The sequence below is a fragment of the Callospermophilus lateralis genome, chromosome 3 (genome assembly GCF_048772815.1).
Source record: "Callospermophilus lateralis isolate mCalLat2 chromosome 3, mCalLat2.hap1, whole genome shotgun sequence".
NCBI lineage: Eukaryota > Metazoa > Chordata > Mammalia > Rodentia > Sciuridae > Callospermophilus > Callospermophilus lateralis.
This window is the reverse complement of record NC_135307.1, coordinates 89,007,576-89,027,952: the sequence shown is the minus strand read 5'-3', so window position 1 is coordinate 89,027,952 and position 20,377 is coordinate 89,007,576. Positions and strand designations below refer to the sequence as shown.

The 20,377-nt window shown below is 35.8% G+C and overlaps 1 protein-coding gene across 4 annotated transcripts in view; it reads left to right on the top strand.

Moving 5' to 3' along the window:
• Znf106 (zinc finger protein 106) overlaps positions 1-20,377 on the top strand; it is a 73,403-nt gene that overhangs the window by 49,050 nt on the left and 3,976 nt on the right. For 2 of the 4 annotated variants that reach the window (XM_076850626.2, XM_076850624.2), the window contains 14 exons: positions 2,409-2,563; positions 2,647-2,707; positions 3,378-3,719; positions 6,113-6,884; positions 7,575-7,630; positions 8,207-8,352; positions 9,922-10,056; positions 12,238-12,354; positions 13,174-13,365; positions 14,330-14,392; positions 15,530-15,649; positions 16,122-16,193; positions 17,661-17,732; positions 19,669-19,815. In XM_076850626.2, coding sequence (XP_076706741.1) covers positions 2,409-2,563; positions 2,647-2,707; positions 3,378-3,719; positions 6,113-6,884; positions 7,575-7,630; positions 8,207-8,352; positions 9,922-10,056; positions 12,238-12,354; positions 13,174-13,365; positions 14,330-14,392; positions 15,530-15,649; positions 16,122-16,193; positions 17,661-17,732; positions 19,669-19,815 — 2,450 coding nt within the window. Of the gene's footprint in view, positions 1-2,405; positions 2,564-2,646; positions 2,708-3,377; positions 3,720-6,112; positions 6,885-7,574; positions 7,631-8,206; positions 8,353-9,921; positions 10,057-12,237; positions 12,355-13,173; positions 13,366-14,329; positions 14,393-15,529; positions 15,650-16,121; positions 16,194-17,660; positions 17,733-19,668; positions 19,816-20,377 lie in introns of all 4 variants that reach the window. The other 2 variants (XM_076850625.2, XM_076850623.2) reach the window with 1 other exon arrangement.

Here is a 20,377-nt window from a genome sequence, read left to right as displayed (position 1 = left end):
GTTTCTGTGACTTTTGCTTTCCTTATAGGGAGTGATTTGATGAGTGGATGTGATAAATAAGAGAAGAGTCAAGGGCAACTCTATTTTCTGGTTGGGGAAATTAGGCAGATGATAGTATTATTTATAGAGATAGACGACTCCATGGCAGGAACAGATTGAGGCTAAAGAAAGATGAGTTTCCTTTTAGATCCTTTGATTTAAGGGACCTTTGAGACACTTAGAAAGGGATATAATAATTGGATATGTGGATCCGATTTTTAGAGGAGAGGTTTTAGCATATTAAATTAGAAAAAGACAAATGATGACACATACATTATTTAGAACATTTTATTTAAGTTAAAAACACTCCTCTCAGGGTGGAGTTGTGGCTCAGCGGTAGAGCGCTCGCCTAGCACGTGCAAGGCCCTGGGTTCAATCCTCAGCACCACATAAAAATAAATAAATAAGGGTATTGTGTCCAACTATAACTAAAAAAATAAATATTTAAAAAAGTGAAATATATTTTTGGTCTTTGTTTGCTGGCATACAACCTAAATCCTTGGAATCTCTTAAGTGATAGAATCTTTTTTTGTGTGCTAATGGTTGACTTATGGTTGGCAGGTAGCTTCAGGATGAGGGGTTGTTCACCTGAAAGATCAAGGCAGGATTGAAGGGTTGGGACTCTTCAGCTGTAAACCCCACCCAAGCCCCTGCGCACGCATGCAGCCTTTTGTGGGGGAGGAGGAAGCCCTGAAGGTTAAATCAGTCTTCAGTGGCCCCAAATTTAATCAATTATGCCTGTGTAGTAAAGCCTCCATAAGAACCTAAAAGGAAGCTGGGGCCGAGGCTCAGTGGTAGCCCTCTTGCCTGGCATGTGTGAGGCACTGGGTTTGGTTCTCAGCACTGCATATAAATAAATAGATTAAAGGTCTGTCAACAACGAAAAAAAAAAAATGTACGTGTGTGTGTGTGTGTGTGTGTGTGTGTGTGTATAAACAACAACTACGACAAAATAACCTAAAAGGACAGGGTTCAGAGATCTTCCAGGTAGCTGAACACATGGAGGTTCATGGAGGGTGGCTCACCCACACAGCATCAAACTTCTTTCTTCCGTACATCCATACATTGCCCTATGCATCTCTTTATCTGTATCCTTTGCAATATCCTTTATAATAAATGAGCAAATATAAGTATTCCCTTGAGTTCTATAAGCTGCTTAAGCAAATTAATTGAACCTGAGGAAGGGGTTATAGGAACCCTAAATTATGGCCTGTTGGTAGTCTTGGAGACTAAATGCTTAGTCTCTAGAATATTATGTTATCCCCAGGCAAATAGTGTTGGAATTGAATTGGAGAATACCTGTCTGATGATGTTCCCTGCAGAATCAATTTTTGCTGTGTATGGGGAAAGCCCCCACACATCTGGCATCAAAGTGATCTGTGTTGTTGAGTGTATGTAAGAGAAATAGTCTGAGTTTGACTCCTTATGTTTCTACTGACACAATGTATTTTTTTCACAAGGCATTTTCTAATAAGGAGAGCTAAACTATGAAAATACCAGAAGAAAATGGGAAATGTGTCAGAGCATTAGAATGGGCAAGGATTTTTTGGATAAGACCCCCAAAACACAGTAAGCAAAAGCAAAGATTGACAAATTAGTTAAAATAGCACCCAGATCAACTTCCCTGTAGCCTTACTCGAGAACAAAGGAACAGTAGATCTTAGACATCTGCTGATACCACACTGCTGCCTAATCCTTTTTTTCCAGTTTTCCTGGAGCCGCCTCCTTCCTGTGTATCCCCATCATCAGCAAACTAAAAAAATATTCTGCACATCAAAGGAAATAACAGTAAAGAAACAATCTCAAGAATGGGAGAAAATATATATTTTTTTAGTGCTATAAATATTCTGGATATTAAACCCTTGTCACATATATATATATATCTATCTCAGTGGTAAATAATAATAATAATAATATGACTGAAGAGAACCATTTGAAATTAACAGACTAGAAAAATATAAGATTTTGGAGGAAAGTTCCAAGCAGACTAGGTCTGAGGCCCAGTCTAAGCAAAAGCCCTAAATGAAGTGGATGGTAGCTAAAAAATGGAAAATAAAACCTCGATCCATGAATGTGCTTCAACAGAGATTTTACCTGGGAAGTTAGTGGAGAAAGAAAGTGATTAGTTAGGATAGTACAATGTGGTATACTTGACCTATGGGACAACTCTGTCTTGCGATTCTTACTTCATTTCTATCTTTGATATCAGGCTTGTCCACATATTTTCTGAGACTTGTCGAGTCTCTGAACCTCTGAAGGAGAAAACAAAAGTTTTTTCCTGAATCATGGGAATAGTTGAGTCTTTTAAGAAACCGTTACTGAAGAGGAGTCTCCAGTATTAAGCTGGGCCTTATGATTTCTTTCAGCAGAACGTTCTCAAGTTGACCAGCTACTGAATATTTCCTTAAGAGAGGAAGAACTAAGCAAATCACTGCAGTGCATGGATAATAACCTTCTGCAGGCCCGGGCAGCTCTGCAGACAGCATATGTTGAAGTTCAGAGGTTGCTCATGCTCAAGCAGCAGGTAACAGCGTATGTATGGTCTAATGAAAACAGATCATCTCAGAAGTAGATTTTGAAATGCTTAACAAGATACTTTATTTTCAGATAACTATGGAAATGAGTGCACTGAGGACTCATAGAATACAGATTCTACAGGGATTACAAGGTATTCATAGGGTGTCCATAGCTTATTACTTTTTGTTCTATATAGAAGGGAGGGAAAAGTAGTTATGGAAAGATCATATGGTTTCTCCCATGTTTTTTTGGTTTCATCATTCTGTAAAAAGCCTGAAACCAGCTAGGCACCATGGTGCTCACCTGTAATTCCAGCTACTCGGGAGGTCAGGTCAGGAGGATTGCAAGTTTGAGGCCAGCCTCAGCAATTTAGTGAGACCTTCTCAAAATAAAAAATAAAAAGGGCAGGGGAAAAAGCTCACTGATAGAATGACCCTATGTTCAATCCCCAGTGCTGCAAAAAAACAAAAAGGGAAAAAACCCCTTAAACTGTATATCCCAGAAATGTTTAGCAATGGATATAGTAACTCTGGATTAAGAATAAAAAGACCAGTGTTCAAATCTGGCTCTTCCACTGGTGTTTATATAATTTTAGATAAGTGATTTAAAGTTTAGAAAATTGATATGTTGATGCCAATTTTATACCTTTTTCTTTAGTAGTTGTATAGATTAGATGATATTCTATTTTGAAGAATTATGAGGGAATATACTAATATATTTATTTAAAATTCCTTTCTAATGTTTATAAATACAAATTGTTTTAGAAACAAGTGACTCTTCAGATAACATTTTTGTATTCGTATATGTGTTTCCTGTTCTAGAAACATATGAACCTTCTGAGCACCCAGATCAGCTTCCCTGTAGCCTCACTCGAGAACAAAGAAACAGTAGATCTCAGACATCTGCTGATACCACGCTGCTGCCTAATCCTTTTTTCCCAGTTTTTCTGGAGCCGCCTCCTTCCCATGTATCCCCATCATCCTCTGGAGCCCTTCTCAAAATAACTACATCTCCTGCTTTCCAAGCCCATGGTAGTGTCCCTGCTCCAGACTCATCAGTTCAGATTAAACAAGAGCCCATGTCTCCTGAACAAGATGAGAATGTGAATGCTGTATCACAAGTCTCTGCTTGCAGTGTATCCAAGGAATTACCCCAAGTTAATAGTAAGTAAGCTTTTCTCTGGCTTAAAGGGCATCCCTGCAGTGGGACTAGGGCAGTTATATAACAGTATGTAAAACCATACTTGTCCATTAAACTAAAGTTACTACAATTAAATTTTTATTTAAATGCCCTTCATAGATGAGAGTTTTTAAAAATGTTTTAGAGAATGTAATTTAAATATCAGTAACTTAATTTTCTCTAATTTAAGGTTACTGAGTTGACTTTGTATTAGTACTTAAAAGTTTCTATTTATTAGGTTAGGTGCAGAATTTATTTGGTGTTTATGATAAATGGGTTAAAGTTGTTCATCCAGTTTTTTAGATAAGGTATATGCTCTGAGTTTTTCATCATCAAATGTCCTTATCTCAAATACAAGTCAGAACTTTTATAAGCTTGAGAGGCTGGTAGCCAAGATAAGATGACGTGGGGTTCTGGGGTTTATAATCCTCTAATGGGAACTTGGACTTAAGTGGTTTTGAGAAGTAGCCAGGATTTTTACTCTTTTCATAAAATAACATCTAGTTAACATTTGAGAATAACTTGTTAGCTATTTAAAAATCTCTTAGAAGTTTTTTTTTTTTTTTTTTTTTTAAAAGAGAGAGTGAGAGAGGAGAGAGAGAGAGAGAGAGAGAATTTTTAAATATTTATTTCTTTTAGTTCTCGGCGGACACAACATCTTTGTTGGTATGTGGTGCTGAGAATCAAACCCGGGCCGCACGCATGCCAGGCGAGCGCGCTACCACTTGAGCCACATCCCCAGCCCCTCTTAGAAGTTTTTATGACCACAGTGTTGCCATATTGAAAATTAGGCCAAACAAAGAAACAAACTGGCATTGTGTGATTTCTTGAGCAAAAACAGTCTGAAAAATTACCCTAGCTTTTAGTACCAGTATAAATAATATTGATATCAAATGGAAATTGTCCTTCATGTTGATTTTTAAGTTGCTTTTTTTGTGGATAGTATTTAAGATTTAAAAAAATAGTAATAAAGATTCTTTTATAGATTTCTTTTTCTGATTACAAAAATAATTCTCTTTCATTATTAAAAAGTTGGGAGATTACAAAAATGTAGATGTTATTTTGTTATATTATTTCAGTGTTTACTCTTTATTTATTTATTTATTTATTTTTGGTACTGGGAATTAAACCCAAGGTGCTTTACCATGAACTATTTACTTCCTACTTCTTTTTATTTTTTATTTTGAGAAAGGGTCTCGCTAAGTTGCCGAGGCTAGCCTTGAATTTGCAGTCCTCCTGCTTCAGCCTCGTGAATTGCCTGGGTAACAAGTATGCACCACCATTCCTGGCTATATTTCAAGCCATTTTTTTTTTTCTTTTTTTTCTTTTTGTGACACTGGTAATTGAACCTGCCAGGACCTCAAACATGCTAGGCAAGCACTTTACCATTGAGCTTTATCTAGCCCTCAGTCTTTCTTACATCATAGGTGTTTGTGTATTTATATGTAGACTTTGTACAAAGGAGAAATCATAGTCTATTACAACCTGACCTTTTGCATTTAATATTTCATTTTCCTTTGTCTTGAAAATAATTCATCTAGAGCTGGGTCTGGTAGCATAGGCCTGTAATCCCAGCTACTCAGGAGGCTAAGGCAGCCAAGTTCAAGGCCATCAGGGCAATTTAGCAAGATCCTATCTCCAAAAAAATAGATTTTTTTTTATCTAAAATATTTTAAAAATTTTACTAGTTGTGTAATATTTGAAAAGTTGCACAGTCAAGATATACAATAATTTATGTAATAAATCTTCTTTGAATATTTAATTTTTTCTCATCAGTTTAAAATTCCTAGACAGGAAGTAATTAAGTTAATGAAAATAAGCATTCTTAAAAGTCAATTGAATTTTTTAATCACCTGTGTATAGTGAAATAGGATGGTGTATGGGTAAAAAGAAAACATCTAAGAAATAAAACTGGAAATACTTTAGCTAAATAGATATATTTAAATATCTAGAAAGACTAAAACACCATATTAAATATGTGGACTTTTAAAATAAGATTAAGAGTAATATAAGCAATCCCTGCCCCACATGGGGTTTTTTTGTTTTTTGGCAGAGCTGAGGCTCAAACCCAGGGCCTCACAAATACTAGTCAAACACTATTATTGAGCTATTCCCAGAGCCACATAAGGAGCTTTTGAAAGGATTAAGACATGCCTATTATTTTTTATATTGACGTAAGGCAAAGGATAAGTGCCATAATAGGAATGAGTGTAGGTTATGGGTAACTTCATAGAGGATGAGTTAACAGCTGTAACAATCATGGTTTTATGAACATATCACTGATACATCATTTGGTAGAGATTCAATTAGTGATAAATAATTTGCAGTTTGCAAATACACAAAAAAAGATGTAAAAGTTTTTTCCTTCTCAACTTAGGAGAAATCAGTTGTCCAGTTTATCCAGTCATCACTGCAGCATTGTCCTTATCAGAGGTAACAGAAAATTGCCATGAACCTATCCAAGATCTGAAGTTTCCTGTGGAGCAAGGAAATACAAGAAACAGGGAAAACTCTCCCTCTTCCCAATCAACCGATCTTCTTAGCATAAATAAAGACAGTGAAGAGCCAACCAAAGGCAACAGTGGGTCTGAAGCATGTAGCAGTTCATTTCTAAGATTATCTTTTGCTTCAGAAACCCCTTTGGAGAAGGAGGCTCATTCTCCAGCTGACCAGCCCGAGCAACAGGCAGAATCCACTTTGACATCAGCTGAAACTAGGGGAAACAAGAAAAAGAAGAAACTTCGGAAGAAGAAAACTCTACGGGCTGCCCATGTTCCTGAGAATAGTGACACTGAACAGGATGTATTTACTGCTAAACCTGTAAGGAAAGTAAAAATTGGAAAATTAACTAAAGGGAGTAAAGTAACCACCTCTACCTGGGAAGATAGAACTGGTCAGGAGCAAGAGAGTGTCAGAGATGAAGCAGACAGTGACTCATCCCTAGAAGTTCTAGAAATCCCTAATCCTCAGTTAGAAGTAGTAGCTATTGATTCTTCTGAATCTGGAGAAGAGAAACCTGATAGCCCATCTAAAAAAGATATTTGGAACTCTGCAGAACAAAACCCACTAGAAGCTTCTCGTTCTGGTTGTGATGAAGTTAGCTCTACTAGTGAGCTTGGTACCCGCTACAAGGATGGCATCCCTGTGAGGTAAGGATGTTATTGGTCCAATCAAAACAGCTTTCATCAGTCTTTTTTTTTTTTTTTTTAATGTTTATTTTTTATTTTCAGGGGTACCAAGGATTGAACTCAGGGGCACTTAATCAGTGAACCACATCTCCAGCCCTATTTTGTATTTTTATTTAGAGACAGGGTTGCATTGAGTTGCTTTGTGCCTCACTGTTGCTGAGGCTGGCTTTGAACTTGTGATCCTTCTGCTTCAGCCTCCCAAGCCACTAGGATTACAGACATGCACCACCACAACCAACCACTCGTTTTTTTTTTTTTTTTTTTAAAGAACTTTTCATGGTGCTAGGGTTATAGCTCAGTGGTAAAGTGCCCCTGGGTTCAATCCCCAGTACAAAAATAAATAAAACTTTTAGTTACGAATCAGAATTTGTTTAAAAATCAAAATTTGTTTGAGAATAGTAGGTTATGGAAATGGAGGAATTAGATTTTAATAGTGGAGATTTTTCTGCTTTCTCTTTTGATTAGGTTGTAAATATTCATTCTGTTTTTATTTCTCTTCATATAGAAATTTGATATAGAAAAATTGATCTCTTATTATATCACTTACTACTTCGCCCATTGTTTAGAGAAATTCCCTGAATTGGGAAATTTTTAGATTTTCTATCTGTCCTATTCTCACAGATGCTAAGAAGGCTTGCTTTTATTTTGCAGTGTGGCAGAAACTCAAACTGTGATCTCCTCCATAAAAGGATCAAAAAATTCTTCAGGTATTTGTCATTTTATTTTATGTAAATCAACCACAGGAAAAAGATTTGTAAATTTAGATCCAAGGTTTATATTTACAGAATGGCGGGCAGGAACATCAACAGAATTGTCTTGATCAGCGCTAAATCTTCAAATCCTGGCTTTTTCAAGTCTTTCACTTCCATCTCTCTTATCTGAGTCCCTTATCTACTAATTAATATTAAGATTTCATTGGCTCCAGAGATTTTTGCTTTGAGAAGGAACTGCTTAAAGAATAATCCCTTACTTAAAGAAATAACTGTTCAGAAGCAAGAGATGCAGCAAGAAGAGAGACTGGGTACCTTTCAAATATCACTGAGAAGTTCAATCTATAAGGATTTTCTTCCTAAATTAAAGGTCCCCCACCTTCTCTTATGTTATAAGCTTCATAATAAAGATTTTCAGTGAGAATTGTTATATTCTGCTAGAAAAAATAGACTTTTTAGGAGATCATCTTTAGGTTTAATTCAGGGACAACTATATGGTGTAATGTTTTTGAGTTTTGAGTATCTTTCTAGACTGTAGCAGACATGTCTCTGAAACCTATTCTTGTTTTCTAGAAATATCTTCAGAGCCAGGAGATGATGATGAGCCCACAGAAGGAAGCTTTGAGGGGCACCAAGCTGCAGTGAATGCTATTCAGATATTTGGAAACTTACTGTATACCTGTTCAGCAGATAAAACTGTCCGAGTTTATAATCTGGTGGTAAGTGAATGTGACATTTTGAATGTATTTGGTTATATAGGTTTTGGAAAATCTTGTTCATACTCTCTTCAACATGGAGGGGAATTTATTGAGGGGTTTTACTGACTTTAGTTGTAGTTGATCCACATCTCAGTGGGGTCACTGGGGACTTTATTATTTCTCTCTTATCTTTGTCTTCTCTGATATCATCTTTTCCTAAAAGGTAGTTCTCTTATAAAGTGCCTCTGGGGTTTGTTTTTCTTTTCACCACCAGAAAGTGGGATGGAATTATATAAACAAGCTTGGGCCGGTCAGGTCCTACACTGGAGTTGATGATGGGGTCAGTTACATAGCTGCTGTATTAGGAGTGATAATATGATTATTAGGGAAGTATTAGAGGAAACATTTTTCCCTAATAATTAATTAATTACAGAATCCAAGTTATTGAGGAGAGCAGCAATTTTTCACTGTCTCATACTTTTATGATTTAAGTTTTGGATTTCATGTATGTCAAAACTAATTCTGTTTATCAGTAGTGATAGCCAGGAAACTTTAAGGACAGTATGTTATCTTCACAAACGCTGTGAAAAAGTATGTAAAGTTACTAAATTCAGTAAAAACTCAAAAGTTAGCTGATGAACCAGAAAGATTTGTTTACTATAGGCAGTAGGTATATAGGTTCCTTTAATCTAGTGATATGAGTAGCAGCAGCAATGACTGAAGAAAGGAGACGGTGGTTCAAGAAGTATGAGTGTAAGATCCAGGGGGATCAAGTCCATCTCTAAATTACAAGGGGGGTGTGTGTGTGTGTATGTATGTGTATAAGTACATATAGCTTGTACACACATACACACTTTTTTTTAATATTTATTTTTTACTTGTACTTGGACACATTACCTTTATTTTACTTATTTATTTATTTTTATGTGGTGCTGAGGATCAAACCCAGGGCCTTGCACATGCTAGGCGAGCGCTCTGCCACTGAACCACAAACCCAGTCCCCACACACACATACATTCTAAATAGATCTTGGTGTATACATAGAAATGACATTTAGAAATTCCCTTAGGAAATCATACCTAGACCCTGAAGACTTGTAGTAGCACCTGACACATTTTTTTTTACTATTGTGGAGTATTCTCAAGCTGATGGTCAAACATGCAACTTTATGGGTAATTAGCTTCATTTTGAATTTGTTAGGTGCTTGGTCTATATGTTAGAGAACCTTGCCCTAGATATGAAAATTCGGACCTTTTTTTGTTTCTAGTGCTATGGATTGAACCCAGGTCCTTGCACATACTATGTATATGCTGTTCACTGAGCTACCCTCCCAGTACTGGCCTTCATTATAGTGAATTGCCTTAAGTATTTTTTTGTATGTCTCAGTTAACATAATTCTATGTAGCTCAGTATATGTGACTTTTTGATAGGCATTCAGTGAACAAATATTTATTGAATACCTTTTGTGTACCAGGCATTATTCTAGGCATTGAGTGAACTGAAAGTTTTAGCATTTTTGTTGTTGATGATGAAATGTATTGTTTAATCCTACATCCTAAAAGTAATCATCTAATCTTTGCTTGATTTTAGAGTCGGAAATGTATTGGTGTGTTTGAGGGCCATACTTCCAAAGTTAACTGCCTTCTGGTTACTCAGACCTCTGGAAAGAATGCTGCCCTTTACACTGGTTCCAGTGATCACACCATTCGCTGCTATAATGTTAAGGTAAGTGGGTCTAGAGAAATCAAAAGTATTTTAATTTTGCCAGGCACCATGTTGCATGCCTGTAATCCCAGCATTTTGGGAGGCTAAAAGCAGGAGGCTTGAAAAGTTAAAAGCCAGCCTCAGCAAGTTAGCAAGGCCCTAAGCACCTTAGGGAGAGCTCATCTCAAAATAAAAAGATCTAGGGATGTGACTCAGTGGTTAAGTGTCTCTGGGTTCAATCCTTGGTCATCCTGCTACCCCGCCTCCACCCCCCAAAAAAGTGATAATTGTGAGCCTTTGACTATTTACTGTATTGAATGGAGATACTGTGGCAGATACTTCATTCCACCCATTTGACTTTCTTTGTGTCTGAACCTGTTTTAGCATACTGAATTACCTTGGGTAGACATGAGATTTAGACATAAACCACATTTTGTGTCTCTTTCCAGTATTATTTATATCCTACTACTACTAATGTATATCCCCCTTGGTCTTTCTTTCAAATATTCTTAATTTTTGCTTTTACATCCTATGCCAAAATTTAGCCTAGATAGAATGAATTACAAAATGTTTAAAATTTTTAAATACATTGAACTAAGTGAGAAAATCTCATTAAAATTACGTATAATATATGGTTTCATAATTATGTACATGTATAGCTCAGTGGTAGTCCATGAGGCCCTGGGTTTAAGCTGTAGCACTGTTCCTACACCAAAATCTTACATAATATGTTCTTAATTTCTTTAAAAGACAAAACTATATGATACAAAATTTATAACTCTACATCGTTAGGTTTATCACATATATAGATGGAATATATATGATAATAGGAAAAAGGAAGGGAGGGAATATAGTCAGTGCTAGTTCAAGGTTCTTGTATTTTACTGGGAAGAAGTCAGTATTTAATTGAATTGTTAATAATTAAGATTTGATTTCTGTGGCACTGTTCACAACTTTAGTGTGTATCAGATTCATCTGGAGAGCTTAAAACACATATTAACTGAATATGTTTTAAAAATCTATACTTTGGCCTTTAATCACTTGGGTACCATTTAGTAATTATTTTCTTTCTTTTTTTTTTTTTTTTTTTTTTTTAATTCTTCTCTGCTACTATCAAATCCAGGGCCTTGCATGTTAGGCAAGCACCCTACCACTGAGCCACACCGCCAACCCTCAACAATAGTTCTTGCATATATACTATATATGGCCCTATACTTGATTCTAGGTAATTAGATTTTCTAGTATAATCCAGTCCTGGGAAATTCATGGAAATAATTTTTTTTCTTTATTTTTAATATATATTTTTATTTATTTATTTATTTTTTAGTTTTAGGTAGACACAACATCTTTATTTTTTTATTACTATTATTTTTTTTTATGTGGTGCTGAGAATTGAACCCAGTGCCTCATGCATGCTATGCGAGCGCACTACCACTTGAGCCATATCCCCAGCCCCTCATGGAAAAATTTCTTTAAAGTCATATCAAGTAGATACTTCTTAAACTTTTATGTGCATTTGAATTACTAAGGAAATTGTTTGTTTGTAGTGCTAGGGATCAAATCCAGGGCCTTGCTTATGCTAGACAAGTACCCTGCCACTGAGCTAACTACATTTCCCAACCCCTTAAGGAAAATTTTTAGAAGTACAGGTTCCTAAGCCTACTGAATTAGAATCTCAGGAATTTGCGGTTCTATATTTTTAAAAAGCTTCCTGCGTAGTAATGGCCTAGTTAAACCAGTACCATATTGAAGAAGGCATTTGAAAGTTATTGAAATAGAGAACCAATTATAGGAAAACACATTTGATTAATGCATTTATTGACTATACAACATTTTCCTTTTTTTAATATTTATTTTTTAGCTGTAGATGGACACAATATCTTTATCTTACTTATTTATTTTTATCTTTGTCCATTTTATTTCAGAGACTTAAGACTCAGAGTGTCCTTTGAAGATTTTCTACATTTTTAATTAGAAACATAGATACCATTATTAGAATGTACATATTTTTTTCCATTGTTACCTATAGCCTGGAGATCTTTGGCCTTGTATTTCAAAGAGGAAAAAGATCTTTAAAAAATCCTCTACAAAACAGAAAATGCCATGATTTTCTTCCTCGTTAGAGTCATTTGAAACTCTACTTTCAGGAGGAATTGTTTTTGTATCTTATTTGCTGATTAGATAATTGTGTTCTTTTGTCAGACCCGAGAGTGTGTGGAGCAGTTACATCTGGAAGACCGGGTTCTCTGCCTCCATAGTAGATGGCGAATTCTTTATGCTGGACTAGCAAATGGTACTGTGGTGACCTTCAACATAAAGGTTAGTAGTTGGGGGAAGAAAATGGTGTTTTCTCTTGCCATTTGAAAATAGAATGAGTGTGTGCAGGAAGAAGTAATGGGCAGGCATTTCCATTTTCTGTTGGGAAAATAGCAGAACTAGCCATTACTAAAAACTGTTGTCTTCTGATGTAAATGAAATAAGATCCTCTCTTCTGTCTGTTAAGACTCAAAGGTGCCAGGACCAAAATATAACTCTGCTAAGTTAAACCATGTCTGAAGATTTGGGGCCAAATAATGAGTCACAGGTTAAACCAGTCTCTTTCATTTTAAGAATGATACCATAAGAAATGAATCTGAATTCCTTCACATATGACATTGGTGTGATTTGGAACTGATGTAGGGTTTCATGAGGATGACCTTTTCATTAAGGTGAACTCATGAGAGTTTTGCCTTAATGCCCATGTGGCCTTATTATTTACTAACCCAGAGATAAACGCATTTGTTGAGCAAGCCTTTATTGAATATCTGGTATTTGCTAGGCTCTCAGTAAGGTTTATGGAATTCTTAAGGGCATCTGTGTTTTGCTAAGTTTATTGGACTTCATTTTGTTGGCTTTAAAATCTGAGAAACAAGATCCAGTTTATATTAGAAAAGTCACTGGGGAGTTGATCAGATTGGGAAGGACTGGTATTAGAAGAAAGGAGATCATTTAGGAGACTTTATAATGGAAGTTGACTTGAAAGGTTAGGCTAAGGGTTAAGAGAAGGAAGTGGATGAAAGATGTAGTCTATAAGATGGAATTTGTTAGTCTTACAACTAAGGTTGCTTTTATTTTATATAACGGTGACTTATTTTTCAGAACAATAAACAACTTGAAATCTTTGAATGCCATGGCCCTCGGGCAGTCAGCTGTCTTGCCACAGCTCAGGAAGGTGCCCGAAAGTTGCTGGTTGTGGGATCTTATGACTGTACAATCAGTGTACGTGACGCACGGAACGGACTGCTCCTCAGAACTCTGGAGGGCCATAGCAAGACCATTCTTTGCATGAAGGCAAGTATAGTATAAAAGACAAGATTTGTCTGGCACAAATAGAGTTTCAAATTTTCTCTGTTGTCTAATACATTTAGAATACAGCTACTTTGAAAAGAGCAAGGAAGTAACCCTTTTCTTTATGCCTGGTTCACCAAATGAAATGCTCATTTTTAATATATTAACTGAGACAATAATTAAGAGTATTTGGGCTGGGGTTGTAGCTCAGTGGCAGAGCACTTGCCTTGCACATAGAGGATTGGGTTCAATCTTCAACACTACGTAAAAATAAGTAAACAAAATAAAGATATTGTGTCCGTGTATAACTAAAAACTATTTAAAAAGAAATTAAGAGTATTTTGCCAAGCACAGTGGTACATGCCTATAATTCCAGCAGCTTGGGAGGCTGAGACAGGAGGATTACAGGTTCAAAGCCAGCCTCAGCAACTAAGCAATTCAGTGAGACCCTGTCCCTAAATAAAATACAAAATAGAACTGGGGATGTGGCTCAGTGGTTCAGTACCCCTGAGTTCAATCCCGAGTACTGTCCCCCACCAAAAAATAAAAGTATTTTATTGTAGAAGATGGCTATACTATAAGAGCTTCTTAATCAGTCCAGAGAGCTAATAAACTTGTCAGTTCTTATCAGTTCATAGTGATTTATAGTAATGGAGCAAAAGTTTCAGTTGAGAAAATTTGTCTTGGAATCATTATTTTTTATTTTTTTATTCTTAAGCTTTAGGTGGACACAATATCTTTATTTTACATTTATGTGGCGCTGAGGATCGAATCCAGTGTCTTGTGCATGCTTGGCGAGCACTCTACTACTGAGCCACAACCCCAATCATTGGAATCATTATTTTATAGCTGGTTCATGCTCAGCTCAAAATAGAATAGAAATTAGATCCACCAGTGTTATAAATTAACAGAGGAAACTGAGAACTTTGTACAGAATCTAACTCATTGAGGTTTTTTTCTCTTTAAGGTGGTGAACGATCTTGTGTTCAGTGGCTCCAGTGATCAGTCAGTTCATGCTCACAATATTCATGTAAGCCAAGTTGATGTAGTCTAAGGAAAACTTTCATAAAATGGTGGTTAAAGCTTGAAGTTTCCTCGGCCCTCTTGCAATTTAAATTAAGCCCTTTATTCAGTGAAAAAATTAATAGTAATTCTTATGTATATGCTCTTGGATAATATTGAGCAATCCAGAAATCCTGACTTTGTTAAAATTTTTAGTAGGAGACAGACTCAAGGTTTTGTTTGAATGCCTCATTTAAGCAAATTAAATGGAGCATCTGAGGCTCTTAGAAAGTGGATGTGTTATGTAGTTTAAAATAGAACAAATTAAAACCACTGAAAGACTGTACTTACGTCCTAAAGGCAGCTCTGAAGCTGCCTTTGATTTTTAAAAAATTGATTTTACTATTTCTTATTATCAATTCCTCTTTTGAGGAGTGGGACTTAATAAGAAGACTGTCATGAGGTTGTGTTAGAATACTACTGGTTCTTCTAGTTAGTACTTTAGATGCAATTTTAAGCCTCCCAAAGGCCTACAGGGACTGTTTATTAAGCACAAGGTAAGTTCTTGGTCTATAAACTGGGGCATAATCCTACTTGATGGATTTGTCCAGATTCAGTGAAATTATAAAAGTAAAAGTACAGGCAAAATATCCCTTATCTAAAATGCTTGGGTCCAGAAGTATTGCAAATTTTTTTTTTCAGATTTTGGAATATTTATTTTGGGACTGGACCCAAGTCTATACATGGAATTTATTTATATTTCATATGTGAATAGCCTGAAGGTAATTTTATTGTTTTGTTTTTGACTGATCTGTCACAGGAGATCAGATATGGAATTTTTCACTTGCAGTGTCATGTCTGCACTCAGAAATTTTGGGATTTCATATTTTTGGATTAGAGTTGTTCAACTTGTACTTCAAAAGCTGTAGATAGAATTGTGGCCCTTCCCTTTCTATAACAGTAGGTTCTATTAGGATACATTGCATGTATTTTATATAGGTAACAAATGCCTGTGGAACACTTCAGCTTTTAAAATTAGAACAGATGCATGGGTTTACAGATAACCTCAGAATTATGCCTCTTAGAATTATAGAATCATTAATCTCAAAAGTAGAAAGGAATCTTAAAAATCAGTCTAGTGACTGTTATTTTTCTTCTGATGTAGACTGGTGAGCTTGTACGAATCTATAAAGGTCACAATCATGCAGTGACTGTGGTGAATATCCTAGGAAAAGTGATGGTGACTGCTTGCTTGGATAAATTTGTTCGTGTCTATGAATTACAGGTAAAATTTAGATTCAGTATTTTGGCTTGAATGGTTTGGGGAGGTTGTCTTTTGGGATTAGTGTTGATTTTTGATACTGCATTTTTTTTTTTTCAAACACTAAATAATTATGAAACTGGATCACACTCTGACAAACACTACTCTGAGATACTTGGTGAGAGGTGCATGGCTGTCAAAATGTAAATGGTTTCTAGAGGGCAACCTCAGTCTCTTTTTTAAGAGTTCTCTTCTAACAGTTCTCCTTGTGTGCAATTTTGAGACTTTGATTTTAAAGAAATTGGTTTTACTACTTATCATCAACTCCTCTTATTAAGTAGGACTTAATAAGGAGACTGCCATTAGGTTCTGTTAGAATACTACTGGTTCTTCTAGTTAGTGCCTGAGATACAATTTTAAGCCTCCCAAGGCCTGCAGGGACTGTTTATTAAGCACAAGGTAAAAATAACCTTATTACCATGTTTTTCTTTCTAAGTCCCATGATCGACTGCAAGTTTATGGAGGACACAAAGACATGATTATGTGTATGACCATCCATAAAAGCATGGTGAGTATTATTTGCCTCATTAGATGTTTGCCTTTGAATGTGTTTATGTGACATTCTACATACAGATAATATGTTACTACTTGTCACTTCCCAAAGTGACATCTGTTTCTGTATGCCTCATTATTGAATGTCTGTTTATCTCTTGGCATAATAATAGTGAGAAATAACACAGCAACATTGTTGAATATCAATTTTTGTTTATAGTGAAAATAATTACAGTAAAAATCTAAGACCATCCTTCACTAGAAGATATATTTAAGATGCTTTTAAAAATTGAGTGGTGCTTTTTCCAAAGACATTATGATCTGAACAGAACTCTGAAGTGGAGTCAGGAGATTTGGCCAGTGTTGACATAGTTATAGCAGACCTAAAAGTAGAAGCTAATAGGGCTGGGGTTGTGGCTTAGCGGTAGAGTGCTCACCTAGCACGTGCGAGGCCCTGCGTTCTATCCTCAGCACCACACAAAAATAAATAAATATAGAATAAAGATATTGTGTCCAACCACAAATTATATATATATATTTATAAAGTGGAAGCTAATTCTCTTAACCCTGCTAAACCTTCATATATTTTATTTTGGTCTAAATTGTGGGGTTGAGCCAGGATGGATATTTTTCAAACTCAAAGAGTTTTGAAAGAGTATTGAACCCTTTCCTGCAGTGAATTGAAAGAGTATTTTTCAAAGAGTATTGAACCCTTTCCTGCAATGAAATGCAGATGCCTAATAAGCAACACCAGTTAGAAACCAGAGCTACCTGGGTTGAAGAATAAGTAGGTGTTGCCAGGTGTGGTGGTGCACGCCTGTAATCCCAGCAGCTCAGAAGGCTAAGGCAGGAGGATTATGAGTTCACAGCCAGCCTCAGCAATTTAGTGAACCCTAAGCAACTCAGCAAGACCCTGTCTTTAAATAAAATATTAAAAAGGGCTGGGAATGTGGCTCAGTGGTTAACCACCCCTGGGTTCAAAAAAAAAAAGGGTAAATGCCCTCTGAGTCTTGCCAGGCTTGCTCTCAGCCACAATCCCAAGAGTGGCTCCCATTCTAGTACTCTGGAGCTTATTTTGCTTTAGGTTTGTATTTTCTTTTAACTCTTTTTTTTTTTTTTTTTACAGAGAGAGAGAGAAATTTTTTTAATATTTATTTTTTAGTTTTCGGCAGACACAACATCTTTGTATGTGGTGCTGAGGATTGAACCCGGGCTGCACGCATGCCAGGCGAGCGCGCTACCACTTGAGCCACATCCCCAGCCCCCATTTTTTTTTTTTTTTAATTAGGTGTAGATGGACACAACACAATGCCTTTATTTTTATGTGGTGCTGAAGATCGAACCCAGGTCCCGCCCATGCTAGGCGAGCGCTCTACCGCTGAACCACAATCCCAACCCCATCTTTTAACTCTTATTTTAAAGGTGTTTTGTAGTTGTTTCTTTGTGTATATTTTGATCCAGTGTTATAAATCTCTTTCTCTAGATTTATACTGGCTGTTATGATGGCAGTATTCAAGCTGTGAGACTAAATCTGATGCAGAATTACCGCTGTTGGGTAAGCATTGAAATTGTTCCTATTACCGAACCTAGGAATTGCTTAACCCTAGGCTAGTTGATAGATTTTCATTATCATTAGTATAGCATTTTTGTATTTGAGCATCTACTTTTTGCCTTTTACTATAGGACAAGGAAGCTATTTTAAGAATCATACATAAAATGCTTATACTTCTTTAATGAAAAGTCTTTCAAGATTAGATAATATCAACTATATCAAAAGTATATGAAGTAAAAGCAGAAGTGGTTTTTAGTGGTTTTTTTTTTTTTTTTCCGTTTTGTGACCTGTCCCTCTACTACACATACTTAGGGATTATAAATGTTTAATGGCTTGGTTTATATCCTCATTGGTTTCTGAGGAATAAGTAAGTAAAAATTTGTAGTCTTAAAGTTATAAACCTCAGTTCACCAACCTAAATTTTATTTTGGTAAAGGGGCCAATGATTAGCCCTTAAAACTTACTTCACATTTGACTTTAGGCTTATCCACAGCCTAATTACTTTTCAGTTTTTTTATGTATTGCTGTCTTTTTCTATTTTGCCAGTGAAGGTAAGCAAAATCTAGTACAATAAGATCCAGAGGTGGTGGTGCACACATGTAATCCCAGCAGATCAGGTGGCTAAGGCAGAAGGACACAAGTTCAATGCCAGCTTTAGCAACTTAGTTAGATTAATCTCAGAATAAAAAATAAATAAGACCTGGGGATGTGCCTCAGTGGTTAAGCATCCTAGGTTTAATTCCTTGTATAAAAAAAATATATATAGGGGCTGGGATTGTAGCTCAGTGGTAGAGTGCTCGCCTAGCACATGTGAGGCCCTGGGTTTGATCCTCAGCACCACATAAAAATAAATAAATAAAATAAAGGCATTGTGTCCAACTATACCTAAAAAATACTTTAAAAAACATATATACATATATATGTGTGTGTCTATGTGTATATATATATATATATATATGTGTGTGTGTGTGTGTGTATGTGTATGTATATGTATATATATATATATGGTGGGATGGAATAGTCTAACAATGGGAAATCTAAAAATTTGCATTACTTTTTAGAAATAAATTGTTAGATTAGAGCTATAAGGTTTATTACAAACAAGTTACAGGGAAAATGCCAAGCCAGTTTTTATGCTTTTCTGACTAATAATGAAAATGAGCCACATTTACAAGTTACACTTTTAAATAAAAGTAGGTAATAAGGGGCTGGGGATGTGGCTCAGTGGTAGCGTGCTCACCTAGCATGCATGAGGCACTGGGTTTGATCCTCAGCACCATATAAAAACAAAATAACGTGTCCACCTAAAACTAAAAATACATAAATAAATAATTTTTTAAGTAGGTAAAGATTATGATTCAAATGATAAAACGTGAGAAAAGTCAGGCTTCCATGACAACAAATATTTCCACAAATGTAGTTTTCTTTATAAGACATTTTTATTTCCAAGTTTACAAGTCATCAGTTCTTAGGATTATTAAACATATCCCTTTTAGTATTACAGGAAAATTATTTACCTATTGTAATAAATAGTCTAAGATCAAAATTCTGTTTTATGATGGCAAGGTCAAGACTATGATTTGAACTGAATTTATGCTTGTTCATTTATATATATTTGCTGATTTTTTCCCTAACAAGATGTAATGGCTACCTTAGTGTTTTATCTTCTCAAAATACCAAAGTATCAAAAGACTTCTCAGTCCTTCGGGGTCCTCATTATATTGATAATTTGGTTGCCTCTGGCCCTGCTATGTTTATAGCCAAAAATAAAAAATAAGGGGTGTACTTTTTGCTTCTGTAGTATTTACGGGATAAAACAAGGGATGTTGTGATCATATGTTTATTGTGTTCTTTCTGTTTTTTGTTGTTTTGGGGGTGTTTTGTTTTGTTTTTTACTGTGCTTTTCTTTACCTAGTCTCCTCATTCTCTTCCTTTGCAGTGGCATGGTTGCTCTCTGATATTTGGTGTTATAGATCACTTAAAACAACATTTGCTGACTGATCACACTAATCCGAACTTTCAGACTCTGAAATGTCGCTGGAAGAACTGTGATGCTTTTTTCACTGCTAGGAAAGGATCCAAGCAGGTACATGAGTGGGATTCAAGGTTAACTGGGGTTTAGACTGCTCAGAGTAGAGGCTGGCAAAACTTTACTTTATTGAAATTATGGACACTCTTAATAAATAGGAGGAGGACTGAGGAATTTCTTTTTATTATTCAGAGACCTGGGGAATAATTCAATGAGATTTTCAAAGTAATTATGTAGGTTTTGAGAAAGAGCTTAGGGGAATGTTTTTAGATGTTTCAAATCAATAACGGAACTTCCTGTGTTAGGACAAGAACTTCTTTTTTTCTTTTTAAGAGAGAAAGAGAATTTTTTAATATTTATTTTTAGTTTTTGGTAGACACAACATCTTTATTTTTATGTGGTGCTGAGGATCGAACCCAGCGCCCCATGCATGCCAGGCGAGCACATTACCGCTTGAGCCACATCCCCAGCCCCCAGGACAAGAACTCTTAACACAAGAGTTTTTTTAAGTCCATAAGTGCATACTTTCATATAAATAGCAAAGTGCCAGCTCCTAACTGCCTTCAGGTATGAATCCCATATAAAACCTATTTTATATAATGGCTTAACTTGGCTTTGG